We start from the raw sequence: 15,671 nt of genomic DNA, 5'->3' as shown, positions 1-15,671 counted from the left end.
ACATGCCGTCATATTAAAGCTTGAATCTGGGTCATGCAGGGACACATACTACACCCCCTGCATATGTGCGCTTGTGTGTGTGTGTGCATGAGGTGCTTGGTGTGATGATGTGGTCATCCGTGCTCACTCATGCTCAGCTTATGCAGTGCTTATGTATGTGTATGTGTGCACGTGTGTGTGGCCTAGTCAGTCCACGCCAGATGGCCTCAGTAATATATTTCCTTAGGGAAGCGTTGTCTCTGTGCAGCAGATACTAAGTGAGAGAAAAAAACAAACACACTAACTCGGCATTCCATGTGAACTAAGCTTTGTCATCCTATTATCAGATTTTGACTAAGCTACCAAAGCAAGGTGCTCCGCTGTCTCCCCTTCTTACTTCCGCTCCTCTTCCCTTTACTCCTCTTTCCTTTTCCCCCCCTTTCTTGTCTTTCTTTCATTCCCTTCATTCATCACCCCTGCATCTTTATTGATCTGGCTGCTCTTTCATTTTGCTCTGACAGGCACTCAGACAGATGGAAAGCAAGCCAAAGAGGCAGATGTACGTGCAAAGTGCATGAGTTTGCTTTTGATGAAGTAAAATGGTAGCATGAGCGTGTTTATCTGTACATGTGTGGACACTCTGTGGATGTTTTGTGTAAGCAGGTGGGGATGTGTTTGACCTTTGTTTCCATGTAAAGGCCGTAAGCTGCTTTGCTCATGTATCTTGTTCTACAAAGCAAATGACTTGGGAGCCAATAGATTGCAATAGCTCAGGGTATGTGTTCCAGGCAGTGGGGAGCATGTTGTATAAGAAGGGATGCGCGCACACACACACACACACACAGACACACGCTCATGCACGCTCTAAAAATAGGGTCAAATTCTGTGTTTTTTGCCTTTTTTCACGACTGGAAGGAATAATAGTCGGAGTGCTCACAGAGCCACAGCATGTTATGCAAATGATGTCTGATAAATGATTCATTGTCCTCACTGTTAATGGTTGCTGATGTAGCGCCTGGCGCTCACAAGTTTGTGTACATATATGTGTGTGTGTGTGCGTGTGTGTGTGTGTGAGTGCAGGTGAATATGTGTGTGCATGTGTATATAATGTGTATTGTTTCTGTCCGTACAAAAAGCTTTTGAAACAGTTAAGTGATATATTAGAGGCTGGGTTCACTGTTTTTCAATCATAACCTCACTGATAGCTTTTGCTGCAGCTTCTCTCTGAGCTTAAAAAAAAAAAAAAGTCAGAGTTCATGTTGTGCTGATAAAAAGTAGAGTTGCGATTCATGCTTTCTGTCATGTATTATTGAATGTGCTTTTCTTATCCACATCTGCACCAGAAACAGGAAGTTTGGAAAAATGAATTCTTAGAAAGCCTGGTTTGTGGTCATGTTTTATTGATAGAACAGATAGGCCTGTTTGACTCTTATAGCAACATTTATCATGGTGTTTGAAGCCTGAACAATTGCTCCGCTGGACTGTGTTTAAACAGAGTGAGAAGCTACAGCGGAGTGGTAAGAAGAGCCTGACTAAGATATCAACATGGTATATTATTGGCTGATTTTAGCTTATTACAGATAAATGTGTATGGGCTTATGTTTTGACTGAAGTTCAGTGTTGTCATTACATAATTTTTTAATTATGTAATGACATAATTAATTTAATTTTTCTACCATAAATTATCCTTTTTAGTGCATATTATTACACTTCTATAGAGACGAAATTTAAGGTATCTTTATTACAAATGCACATGTACCGCATGTTATGTGTTTATGTAAAAAAAATAAAAAATACATATCAGCTCATAATTGATGTTGATCAGTTCTTTAAGCGCTCCAATATAGAAAATCGGCCTCAGAAATACCGCTCTAGTGGCAATGAGAACCAAAGCTATCAGTAAGATAGATAGTAATACATAGTCATAACTGATGTGAAACAACATTGGTTATTTGGCAGAAACATTGCAGGATGTAGCCCAAAGCAACAATCTCCCATCAAAGATACTGCTTTTATTTATTCATAACTTCAATTTAGAGCCAGCATTGTAAATGTTTGCATACAAATCATGTGTCATTATTACGGATGTAAACTCATAATTATTAGAATCGAATGCAGATCTCAGTGTTAGAAAGATCTGCGTCCACATTCTTAAAGACTGAATCATTGGTACACTACACTGCTAACAGTATGTTGACACCTGAATATTACACCCATATATGATTGTTGAACATCTCAATCCAAAACCAGGAGCATTAATATGCTGCTACAAGCCTTCCACAACATTTTGGAACCTGCTAGGCTGCAGGGATTTGCTTGCAGTAAGCCACAGGAGCATTAGTGAAGTCTGCCACTGTTTTTTATTTTTGCCAAAAGGTCTGGATGGCTCACAGTCTGTGCTCCAATTCATCCAAGAGATGTTGGATTGGGTTAAGGCAAGGGCTCTGGACAGGACAGTTCTTCCACCATTTCCTTATGGAGTTCACTTTGTGTCCAGGGGCATGCTGAAAAAGGAAAGGGCCTTCACCAAACTGTTGCCACAACACTGGAAGCACACTAACAAAAATGATCACTGTATGCTTTAGAGCTAAAATTAAGTTCCTTTCATTTGAACTAAGGGGCCTGGATCAAACCATGAAAGACCATGCCAGAGTCAATCAAATGAGACCTGACAAAGCACCCGTAATCCAGAGAAAATGGCCTAATCACCCACATGAGTTCTTACTTAATAGGATTATAATTAATATTATCCTCAAAGCTCAGTCATCCGTGTGTATTTGTGTATGATTTGAACATTATTATATGGAGGCATGGCTTTTGTGTTGGTGCATTAGCCCATGTGAATGTGTGTACTGTGTGTGTATGGGAGGAGTAGGTACTAACAGATGGCCTACTCTTTGTGAACAGAGAGAAGCTGCTCAATCGAGAGAAAGAAAGAGAGCGGGAGAAGGAGAGGGAGTTGGCACTGTCCTGCGTTGCTCTGCCTCCGTTTGATAGAGAGGCATATTTACTTGGTCACAGTTTTCCTCCCGGAGCGCTCCATCACACGCCTAATCGATATCCACTCTGTGTTTGTACTCCTTTGCATGCACAGATTAGCGTCTTGGTCTCTCTCTCTCCATTTCTCTCTCTCTGTCTTGTTGTTCCTCCTCCTCATCCCTCAATCAGACAGTGACAGGTGGCAGAGCCGCCTTCCACGTCATTGGCTCCCCTCCCCTCCCCTCCTCTTTTCTCTTCTCCCTGTCTTTTCCTGTGCTCCGTCAAACAGAGTGCCAAGGCGCTCCCCATGAATTTCCTGCTCCAGGGTCTGATCCGATACTCCTTGGCGGCTTGAGAGGATGTGAATTTTTCAGGCGTCTGAAACTCTCTGGAGGGCAGGAATTTACCTTGGGGGCTATGGATGTAGGGCAAGGGCATCCAACCACTCACACATACACAAAGACAACATGCAGTCCAAAGCTAGCAGGCAGATTTGGTTATCTGGTGGAAATAACGTATTTTTTAATTGATTCAATCTCAGCGTTTGCGAGTCAGAATCGGTCAGAATATTCCAGTGTTTAGAAATAACACTGATTAAAGCAAATCAACCCTCAAGCTAAATTTTACCCATTCACCACGAGTGTGTCCACAGTTAAGTGAAAAGGTTCTGAGCTACAGTCTACAGACTACAGTCTCAGTCTGTGCTTCACTCCATGAAAACCCATCTATATATAAAACAATCATTCCTGTATGTCCTCTAATTCTATAATGTGCCCCGCATTCATCGACATGTAGTTTCGAGAACGTGACTTTGACGGGCATTACACTGTAGACTCTGGTCTCAGGTTTCTGTCTTTGGGAGAAAAATAGTTTGTATTGATTGTGCTTGTCCAACTTTAGGTTTCACTGTCTTTTGTTTTAACATCCTCAACCCCACAGGCCTTTGATGTGACTCATCATACATTAATATTGTGCGGAGAGGCATTGCAAAAACTTACAGAATTTGGTTTTAAATAGTAGTGAAGAGGCCAGGGCTTCTGAATGTGGTGAATTAGGTAAAAGGGACATGTGTGGAAAAAGATGCACGATATATATAATATGTCCCATTAGATGCAATGTTATGTCCTTAAAAAACAAATCTTAGTTCTGTTGAATTACAAAGCTCTGGATCAATCAGGTACAAATGTTATGTTGGAAAAATGTTCTATCTAACTTTGGCGCTACTTCAGGAAAATTTAAAAGCAGAAATCAGATTTTTGGCTGTTTTTTGGCAATAACCTGTAAACATAGCTGTGATATATTATCATTCGTACATTTGCTAACATAACGTGTTAGCTAACAGTTAGCAGACAGCCTATTTACACATCCAACAGACAGTGAGCAACATTTACGTTCATTTGGAGTTGTGTCTCTGGCCACCTGACAAATGCACATCCAACAATCACTCTCCTTTTATCTCTGTTTTGGTCTCCAACAACTCCTGAGGAAAATATCTGTCACTTTAGCTGCTATATACTCCACTATGTTCACCAGCTAGTTGCTAACTTTGTCTGTCAATAGACAGCAGTCAGTTTATCCATGCATTTTCACTGAAAACAGAGTTGAAGAGAGTGGTAAGAGTGAAGTTTTGGGCTGTAAAACCTAAACTAAAAGCTTAAAGACACTGAAACGCTCCATAAATCTGGGGGGAATTGCAGATTCACATTGCACATTGACCCGTTGTTCATACAAAAATATTGAATAGTGCAGCTTTGAAGGAAATACTAGGAAACATAGAATAAAGGTTGATGTTCTTTGGCCACATTTGGAACAAAGACAGCAAAACATATGCTGTGCAACACAAGTGGTGCATACCTAATCCGTATGACCACAGGCTTCACACTTAAATCCAAAATTGGATTGCATTTTACACTGCAGATCACAACCACAGGGATGTCAATTCACTAAACCCTCAACCATATGGTGGTAAAGAATCTACATTTAATATCATTCACTGAAGTTCAAGACATTTGACTGACACAAGACTGACAGAAGGTTATCATCTGGTCAGTGTGATAGATCAAATGATCAACTGAGGGCATTGGCCCTGACTACTCCTTGGATATGATCTATTTAATTGGCCTTGTTTTTGCTTGATCTTTGCCTTCCATTAAAATTAATAAACACAAAGGCAAATGTAGGAACACCCCGAAGAACCTTGCAATGACCCATTTTACGCCCATGCACCACCTTCGGTCCAATGGAAATCAGAGAGAGAAAGTGAGAGAGGACAAAGATGGTCTCAGGCAGTTCCAAAATGCTGTTTCTGCTAAACCCACTCAGGCTAATTGAGCCTCTGTGACAGGAAGCCCCGACGGGATGTTAGTGGTCACTGTTAAAAGGGTCAGGAGATTCAAAGTGAAACGTGACGTGCGTACAGTCAAGTTGAGCAAAGCCTCCTCTGCGTCCTGTCATGTGACAGTGATAAAAACTTGAGTGCCGCCTGTCTGGCATTGGCACTAAGTGTCCTTTCAGTGGCTAAGCTCCAACACAATAATACAGAGAGTTGAGAAAGGAGTTTAAAAACCTTCAAGGACAAATTGTCAATTTGTTGATGGCATGCAAAGGATCCTGTGTAATGTGTCTTGGCTGCTTGACATTCCACACCTATTTAGCTGTCATTGGATCTCTCCTTTATGTGTGCAATAGTAATCCTCTCCATTGAGGTGTTGTTTTATTAATGCATTTGTGTATTTGTATCCCCAGGATCTGTCCACTCTGCAGTGTGATGTGTGTATCCTGGTCTTCTCAGTGACTGACAGGCGAAGTTTCCACCGTACTGCCCAGCTCCGCCTTCTCCTCAGGGAGTCCCAGCCACAGACACCAATAATCCTGGTGGGCAACAAGAGCGACCTTGTCCGCTCCCGTGAAATCAGTGCAGAGGGTAGGTACAGCAGAAGGAGTGACACCAGTCTGTCATGTAGAGCTGTCACATACTCACTGTCTCCAAACCCCTCCTGGAACAACAATTGTCCAATCATAGCCGTAACTGGGCATGGCAGGCCTGTCACACCGTATATCTCTTTGCATGTTGAAGTGGTGTACGTGGTGCTGTAGGAAGAGAGATAGTAGTATTTAAAGAGTTTGAAGGGTGGGTTTTTTTTAGCCTTTCCAAAATCAAAAACACCAGAGAAGAAATTTAAGGGATGCATTAAGTAATTTTTAAAATCATACTCACTAAGTAGCTCTGCACTGCAGTACATGAACAATGCAATTTTTCCCATGTCTACTACAGATGCTGACTTTTTCCCTTGGGCATGCAGCTATACAGCAGTTTCAGACAAAAAGTGCAAGAGCAAACTATTTGCGTGAGGCAGAGTACAGAAATAAAGAGCAGCACACAATTATCCTAAAGAGCAGCTAATTAGGATACTACAGACTACAAAGGAATGTGAACAATTACAATATTAATCTTCTAATCTGGCATTTCCATCTTTGATTTTTAAAAGTGTACTCCACTCCTATGATATTTTTGGACTCACGGTGGACAGTTTAAAAAGTAAAAGGATCAAAATCGATGAACTAGAGATCATGTCTTTTTTATTCCATGCGCTAACCCTAACTCTAACCCTAACCCTTATTCCTTCCAGGTATCAAAACCTGGGGTAGGCGTACACCACTTCCCATGCAAAAGTTGTGATCTATAAAAACAAACTTGATGAAGACAGATTGTTTAATGATTCCTCTCACACATTTAATTTCACTTCACATCACGCTTTAATTATATGTCCACCAGTAGTACTTGTGCCTGTCGTGAGCCAGCGGCAGCATTTTCAACCAACTCTTGGAGCTAACATTAGCCTAATTAGCCTCCTAACTACAGCTGATAAAATAAATAAAATCAACAGTCTCTGGCTACAAATGAGAATGTTGTTTTTCTCCCTCTGTATGAAATCATCAATTATTTTAAATTTCTTGTGGTAAATCCGCTAACATTATTATCTGCATATGTGCTGTGCAACTAAACGGGGGCAGGGCTTGGGGAATGGTCAATTTACATCTGTTCAGAAACAGGCACTGATGAACAAATGTCAGGCTGCCGGATGCGATGCAAGAAAACAAACACACATGATTTGAAATTGACTCTTCTTTGCTCCTTTTTTAATGTATGTTTGGTGCCTTTTCAAGTAGCTCTCCAAATTGAAAATCTCAAATGGAAAATTTCTTGTAATTATAGCGATCTGATAAATATTGGTGTGTTTTCTGCTGGTTTTAATGCATAAGCATATGCAAATGTGCAGTTAATAGGCACACGCACACATATGATACACACATTTACCCCCAGAGAAGAATGTGAGTGTGCTTTGTTCAATTACTCCATCTTAATATATCCCTTCTATTTACCCTTTTCTCTGTCTCTCTCTGTCTTGGCTCATCTGTTTGTCTGCCCTGGTATTTTACCATAAATCTTCCTCCAAGCCCACAGCGTCTCCATTAGGGAGGCTCTTGGGGGATCTATCTTTGATCAGCAAAATCAATTTCTTCAGTGTTTACAATATCCAGGGATAAATGCTCTGTTGGTAAACTCCTTATGGGAAGAAAATTCTATGATCTGTTATTGTTGTAATGGGGTGGAAAATACTCTGCCTATAAAAACTACCCCAACCCCCGGCCTTTTTATGTTTTTTTTAAACTGATCAAAGAAAAGCAACAAAAACAAAACAAATCTGTACAAATTGACCTAAATGAAGTATGAATATAAAAAAACCACAATAACAGATTTGCTGCTGAAATGCATAGACAGTCATAGCATTGACTGTCATTGACTCCTATTTAAAAAAAGAAAAGAATATAGAACTGTGTGGCCTATTTCTTCCTCTGTGTTGTGTTGCAGCAGTGAGACTCCCCAATCATGCGGTCCACCATGAAACAAAGCAGAGCAGCGTATTTAGCAGTCCTAGCTCAAGGGATGGCAATGTCCTTTGGTCATTCAGATGGTCTACCACTTTTGCTCAGAATGAAATATCTCTACAAATATTGGATGAATTGCCATGATTTTTTTATTGCAGAGTGGATGAATCCTACTGACTTTTCCTGTAGAACCACCATGAGGTTGACAATTTTGGCTTTGTCTGATAACTGTTGTGGTGAAACTTGGTACAGATATTCACTGTCCTCAGTGGATGAACATCAATGACTTTGGCGATCACCCAACTTTTCATCTAGCTTCAACAGCAAGTCAAAGTTGTTTTTTTTTTTATCATTCAGTGGGATATCTTACAATATTTTGTCTGCTAGCACAATATTGTGTACAGACATTTATGTCCCCTCAGGATGAATTGTAATAATTTTGGTGATCCCTTAACTCTTCATGTAACACCAAGTCAACATTTTAATTTGTCCAATACTTTGGTTTGTGACCAAATACATTAAGTGACATTCCCATCAGCCTCAGCTTTGCGTTTAGTGTTAATTAACTGATGTTAGCAACACACTAGACTAAGATGGAGAGCATTACCTGTGAAATATCAGCAATGTCATTGTGAGCATGTTAGCATGTTGACATTAGCATTGAGCTCAAACACCACTGTGCCTAAGCACAACCTTACAGAGCCGGCAGCATGGTTGTAGTCTTGCTGAAATTAAAGTGAAACTGTGATGGGTGAAAGCTTTGACTTTCTGCATCTTAACCTCACATGTATGCTCGCATCTATGACACATACACTATACATTGCCATGCGTGCAGACAGTTGTCATACAACAAGTTAAATGGAGTGCACACCAAGGTGTAATGGAAGTGGAAGTAATTTCGGGTGAGCATCTGGAGAGCAATTTTCTAGATAAATTACATAATTAAAACAAAGCCTCATGTTATTGAATATCTCTTAATCATAAATGAGTGAAAAAAACAGTGTCCAGTTGTACAAAGCTGATACAGACTTATCCACATAGACTCAAAGTTGTAATTCTTGCCAAAGGTGCCTCAACAATATATTTGGCTTGTTGAGAATAAGAATGTAATTGATTATTTTGTATTTTATATTTCTATTTGATTGATGTTAGATTTATTTTTACTTTGACACTGAGGAGTGTTATTCTGTTGAAAATGTTAAAGGGGATAAATATTTTTGAAGGTATGTTTACGGCTATTTTGTGCAACAGCTGCAAATGAATAAAACTTGTTCTGGTAAATATTGTTGATCAGCAAGCTTAATAGACTTTTTGTATTTTGGCATGTAACACTGAAGCAAGGTTTTGGCATAACAAATTCAATTGAAAGAGAAACTCACAGCGCTGTCTGGAATCCATTTAGTGACGCTTAAAAATCCACTGAGCAGAGATCAGACCACAGTCAGGTCATCATTTTTCTCTTTTTCTCTTCACTTTTTGAGGGAATTTTTATGGAGCACTGGCAAGCCATCCTTTTGTCTGAATGTCATTAATGTTTCAAATAGAAACTGGGTGCAGAGTGGCTGTAGTTGAGGGACTGACAGCAGAGTTTCACCTTGATTTGAGCTTGCATTGTATGAATTCAAACCCTTATGATCACCTCTGCAATTTCAGTACACTCACAGTATAAATTTAGTTTATAATTATATCCACTGTCACATCATGCCAACATAAAGACACATGTTTTGCTGCAGTTGCAGACATTACCTTATCTTCCCCCTGTCTATATCCTCTGGAGGGGCTCCATCTCCTTATGTCCCTCAGCTCCAAGGTTTTCTGTTTTGTTCTTTTTCCAGATGGCACATCTCTGTTTGGATTATCTCTCTCTAACAGGACGCCACTGCTTTTACTACCTTTATGTATGTTTGTACTCACCATACATGCACAACTGCCTGCATGTACATAGACACAGTAGACACACAAACACACCCCAAACGAGCGGATATGTACACCTCATCTCGCTCCATCTTCTTGTTGCCTGATGTCTGCAAGGCTGTTTTATAGTGAGGGCTGTGATAAGAGGGACAAGAAGAACAGGAGTGACAGAAGGAAGGGTAAATTTATGAGAATGGTGTGTGTTTGTGTGTGAATGGGAGCTTCAGTTTGAAGAGATGTGTGAAACGCATTGTGAGAGTGTGGTTGTGTGTGTGTGTTGGGGGAGACTGATGCTTGATTTGCTGTCCTTGAAAGAACCACTTTAAATTTTAAATTTTCAGACTGAGGATATTTTCACAAATGGAGGCTATATGGCTAGTGTTACACCAATATATTGGTTTTTCCATACATCAATCAAGTGATGTCAGTATTAGCGTATCCACCTTTCTTTGCCAGTATGAATGAGATCACTTTGGTGATTCTGTAGCTGTCTTATAAAAGATGTTCTTGTGCTGCCCATTTTGTAAAATTCTGTCCTTAAGTATAGTAGTTATTCAGAAATTGCCAGATTACCTCTCTAAACCACTGCTGCAGGTCCTGAGAGGCTTTCAAAATGGTCTCATTTTGAACTTAACTGTCAGATACAATAGAGGGATGTACATTCATGAGGTAACCAGAAACAGGTCTCAAATGGGAAGCTAATGTTGCTCTATGTGTGCTGGGTCCATATTGCTTTACTAACATGTTAGTCACAAGAAATTTCTAAGCTGACAGTTTGATAGGGATGTGTACTTGTGAATTTGTTTTGAACTCCTTCTGCCCCCTAGTGGTTAAAAATTGCTGATTGCAGCTTTAATGTTATTTGATTAAATTACTGTAAATTTGGGCTGCTAATTCTAACAAAGCTGTTGATGGCTATTAGTTGACAAGCAACTACATTTGACATTTGACAATACAAATGAATTTAGGATATATATATATATATATATATACATATATATTTACACACATAAAATTTATATATTTACACACATTTTTCTGGCATGGTTTGGGTCCACTTAGAGGGAGAGGTCACTGCAAATCAATACAAACTGTGTCTGAGTGATCACCTTTATCCTATGATGAAACATTTCTATCCTGATGGGAGTGGTCTCTTCCAGGATGACAATGCCCCAATTCACAGAGCACGAGGGGTCACTGAATGGTTTGATGAGTATGGAAATGATGTGATGATGTGAATCATATGCTATGACCTTCACAGTCACCAGATCTCAACCCAATTGAACATCTATGGGAGATTTTGGACTGAAAGTGCTGTTAGACAGCGCTCTCCACCATCATAATCAAAACACCAAATGAGGGAATATCTTTTGGAAGAAATGCGTTCATCCCTCTAGTAGAATTTAGAGACTTGTAGAATCCATGCCAAGGCTGTATATATATATATATATATACTCTTTTTAATGCAGCTCCTGATTCATTCCCTTTTTGTTGGAATAAGCTAAAAAGAATAATATTGCACGTCACATAGTCAAAAGTTTGGACACATCTACTCATTCAAGGGTTTTTTCTTTATTTTTACTATTTCCTACATTGTAGAACAATATTGAAGACATCTATAAAATAACACATTCGGAATTACAGGAAAAGTGTTTTAAAAAACAAAATATGTTTTATATGATTCCTCAAAGTAGCCACTGTTTGCCTTGATGACAGCTTTGCACACTTCTGGCAATATCTTAACTGAAGACATTGTATTTACAATCAGAATTTGTATTGTCTTTGTTTTTATAATCCTACAAGGAGTCAGGGTAAGTGTATGATTTAGGGTAATGATTAGAATTCTTACAAGATTAAAGTTTAATTTATGGTATGATTTAAGGTTCATAGTTGTTTAGGACAAGTTAGGCCTTGCATATGTGGTTAACTTAAGGCTTGCAATGGTGAGCATTCACACTGGGAGAAAGAACAGTCAGTGGAAGGTTCTCACAAGGACATAAGAATAGAAAAGTGTGTGTGTGTGTGTTAATTATGTAGAAATGTAGAAACCACAGTTTGGGGTCAAACTATGTTTGATTTGCTGTGTTGTGCAAGTTAAACAGAGGCAGCAAGTGTAAAATTTGTGCACATCGGTGCCTGCGCATTGCTGTCAACTCAAGTTCGGTCACAGCTTTGGTGTATACTTAATGACACAAGTGCGAAGAGGAGGAATGAATAATGAGAGATGCCTATACTCAGCATATTCTCTCTTCATAAAAAAATAACCTAGGAGCATAGATGCAGTCAGCGATATGGAAATGCTCCATCGCTGTTCCCGGAGCACCTGACAAGGATGTTCTTATGTTCTCTCTGGACGGACCACATGTATTCTTACTGATATGTGAGCCTGACAGAGGAAGCCCGCCAGCAAACATCTTCATTAAAGAACCTCGGGCCTGGCTGAAGGAGCTGAAGTCATAAAGTCTATTTATAGCACGTACAGTGACACTTTATTCTGCAATCTCTCACCTTCCCCCTTGTTACGTCTCTCTCTCTCTCTCTCCCATCCACATAGTGATACACACACTGTCACACTGAAGACATATTTATCATTTGCTCAATATGGCTGTGGTGTGGCCCTGTTCCTCAGAGCTTTGATTAATATGCACCATGGCGCCGTTTGCTTAGTCGACATTCTTTCTGTCCATTTCCCTCCTCTGTCCATCTGTCTCTTTCTTTCTCCTCCTGCGTGTTCATTTCATCTCCCATCTTGCCTGTCATCTCTTTTCAGCATCTCCTCTTTCTCTCTGTGTGACTCACATGTTTCTTCCTGTTCATATACATGTCGCTCTTACTTTATTGTCTGTCTCTTTCTTCATCCCTTGTTTCTTTTCCTCCGTGTCAGCACACAGTTAGGGACCTTCCCTTCGTCCTCACATTTGGGTAGTCCTCTGCCTCCTCCTATCCTTTTTGTTTCTTCCCCTCTTCTTGTCTTGTGTCCTCTCCTTTCCTTGTTTCTTCTCCTCTTATTTTTTTCTTTTTCTCATTACTTCTTTTTCTCTTTCCTCTCCTCTCCTCATCTTGTCTTCTCTCCTTGTTTCCTCTTCTCAACTTGTCTTGTCCTTTTGCTTCCTTTTTCCTTCTTCTCTCCGTTTTCCCCCTCTCCACCTCCTTTCCTAATTTCTTCGTCATGTCTCCTCTCCTCAGTTCCTCGTCCCCTCGTCTTGTCTCCTCATTTCCTCTCCTCAAATCATCTCCTCTTGCCTCCTCTTTTTGTTTCCTTTTCCCTTCTTGTCTCCTCTCCTCAACTCTCTTCTCTGTTTTTCCTCTCTCCCCCTCCTCTCCAAGCCAATTTCCCAAACACTCCTTTACTTGGTTATAAAGACTCAATTCAATAAAATCAGCCGTCATAGATACTATGATAAGCCCTGTTGATCTGGTTTGGGATTTGTCTTTTTTTATTTTCACTCTTACCTCACCCACTATTAGGTGACAGGGCTGTGGGCTGACAGCTGCTGCGCGGCCGGATTATTATTCCCAGATCAAATCTACTTGTTATTTTGTAACACCTGTGTAACACAGGCTTGTGTGTGGTTATGATGTGTGAATGCATCCACACAGAATCCAGATTAACACTTTACTTTGCACTGATACTCCTGCAGTATTAACAACAGTTCAACTAGAGAATGAAGCATGAGTATTTACTGCAGTAAATCATCTTCAGCTCCTATCTTACCGGTGAGAGAGAAGCTGTCATTTTACAAGCAGAGTCTTATTTTCAGTCAATTATCGAGATACGGGGACGTGGTGACACAGCTCGACATTTCTTTATAATAGAGTACAAAGGGAAACCTCACAGGAGATTGGACAGGTTTTAAACAAGCCCCCCACATTAACCAAATGACCTAAACTACTAATTTGGAAGTAAAAATGGATTTGAATACACCTGAACTGTCTGATAATTGCCCATTGCATGCTTGTGCGTACATATATTAAGTGCAATAGGTCAGAGCTGATACAAAATGCAGTGTGCATTTACAATGGACAGTTTGCGTAATGATTTCTGTTCATCTTTGTCTTGAAGGAAGCTATAATTGTGTGTCTGCCATTTCTAATTTGCCAGCAGAATATAATATGATAAGAATTAATGGTGACAGGTAATGGAAAAATTATTTTCTCTGTGGTTCTGACGTGTTCAATTTAATATCACATTGTGGGCAGCAGGCTCTTTTTTCTCTTGCCCTGAAATTATTCTTTATTTTTACATTTTTTGGTACTTGTCTTGTTTGATTTGCTTTACTTTTGTACATACTGTGAGTTTTTATCCTCCTGAGAGTAGACAAGTTTTTATCAGCGCTTACCCAGAATCAAGGCAGATAAAAGACTCTTTCTGAAACTTGCACAACATTAGTCCATGGCAGTGACCTTTTTACAGTGCAGTCTGTTTAAGTTCTCGCAGTGGACGTTTTAAATTGGTATTTTGTTATAAATGCCAAAATAAAGCCTTAAAAGCCTTTTTGTGTGTCAGCTGCACTCTGCTAAGCACAGCTCATGAGCTCTCTGAACAGAGCTAGGGCAAAGCAAAAGCTGTGTGAAAGTATAGTTGAAAAGAAAAACGCTATTTGAGCTGATAATGAAGCCTGTTTGTTGCTGAATGATCCGTATCTGTCGGCTTTCCTTATCGTACAGGATTGTTTGACCAACCATCCAGGCGTTTTTAGCTGAGATACAGAGCCTTGTCAACATGTTCAGTCACCTGTCCTTATCCAGGAGAGTCACACTGAGATAGAAACTGTTTTCCCATCTGAGCCGCAGCCAAGAGATTTGAGCTTATACAACTCAGCAAGTTGCAACGTTAACCCCATCTTGCCATCACCGTCTTGCTCTGTGTTTTTATACTCACTTGTGACTATGAAAGATTTGACAGACACACAAAATGTTAATTTTAAAAACATTACAATGTAATTAAGGCCCCATTAGTTTTCATTTTAAAATGTTTACCGATGCTTATTTTAAATATTAAAAAGCAGAAGAAAATTGGATTGAATGAATGAAAATCTGTAATACAGAAATCTGGGTGAAAATCTTTAATATTACTATTTGCAATACAAACACTCCAAACTGTTGTGGTTTTAGTGAAATGTCTCAGCAACAGTTGCTTGGATTGGGGTGACCATGAACTGTAACATCACCAGTGTGAGTAGCTTTGGATGAATTTCCATTTAAATTTAATGCCCTCAGGACAAATTGTCTCTTAATTTTTTCTCTAGCACCACCATCAGATTGAAATTTCAGTGAGTTCAGTACTTTCATTCATGACCAAATACTTCAAACTAATTACATTCCCATCAGCCTTAAATGCCAAATAGCAAATGTTAGCATGCCCCTAGGATGCTAATCATGGTAACATTATATCTGCTCAATACCAGAATTTTAGCATTGTCATTGTGAGCATGTTAGCATCTAGTACAGTTTTACAGAGCTGCTAGCATAGCTCTGTTAGTCTTGTTTTCTCTTAACTTGTTGATACCTTAAGACTACAATGGTCAGTGTATCTTTGCAGCAGGACACATGAAATCTTGGTAAAAAAAAAACGAAAACAAAAAAACCCAAAACTGCCTCATAAAATAGTTCTTGTTTTAAAAAGATCTGCATATTTTGCATGTAAAATTGATAAAAACCCAACTCAACATCCACTTACTAGCCTCTTCCAGGGCTTCAGCTCTATCACACAGTCTTCAGCTGTGGATGGATTCTGCTCAGTTGTCATGAAGATGCATCTAATGACATGCAGACTCTTCTCCCATAGCACTTTAAGGACTTCTCTCCATGTTGGCTGAAAAGTTATGAAAAATGAAAGGTCACTCTTGATCTTTGAAATAGTAGTTTGACAAAATAAACCTCACTCAAGGTCCACTTACTAGCTTTTT

General features: G+C 39.6%; 1 protein-coding gene across 1 annotated transcript in view; it reads left to right on the top strand.

Moving 5' to 3' along the window:
- The window catches only part of rem2 (RAS (RAD and GEM)-like GTP binding 2), a 32,069-nt gene that overhangs the window by 13,936 nt on the left and 2,462 nt on the right, over positions 1-15,671 (top strand). The window contains exon 4 of the mRNA XM_067605033.1: positions 5,704-5,881. Coding sequence (XP_067461134.1) covers positions 5,704-5,881 — 178 coding nt within the window. The remainder of the gene's footprint in view (positions 1-5,703; positions 5,882-15,671) is intronic.

Source organism: Thunnus thynnus, chromosome 12, assembly GCF_963924715.1.
Source record: "Thunnus thynnus chromosome 12, fThuThy2.1, whole genome shotgun sequence".
Lineage (NCBI taxonomy): Eukaryota > Metazoa > Chordata > Actinopteri > Scombriformes > Scombridae > Thunnus > Thunnus thynnus.
This window is presented reverse-complemented; position numbering and strand designations above follow the sequence as displayed.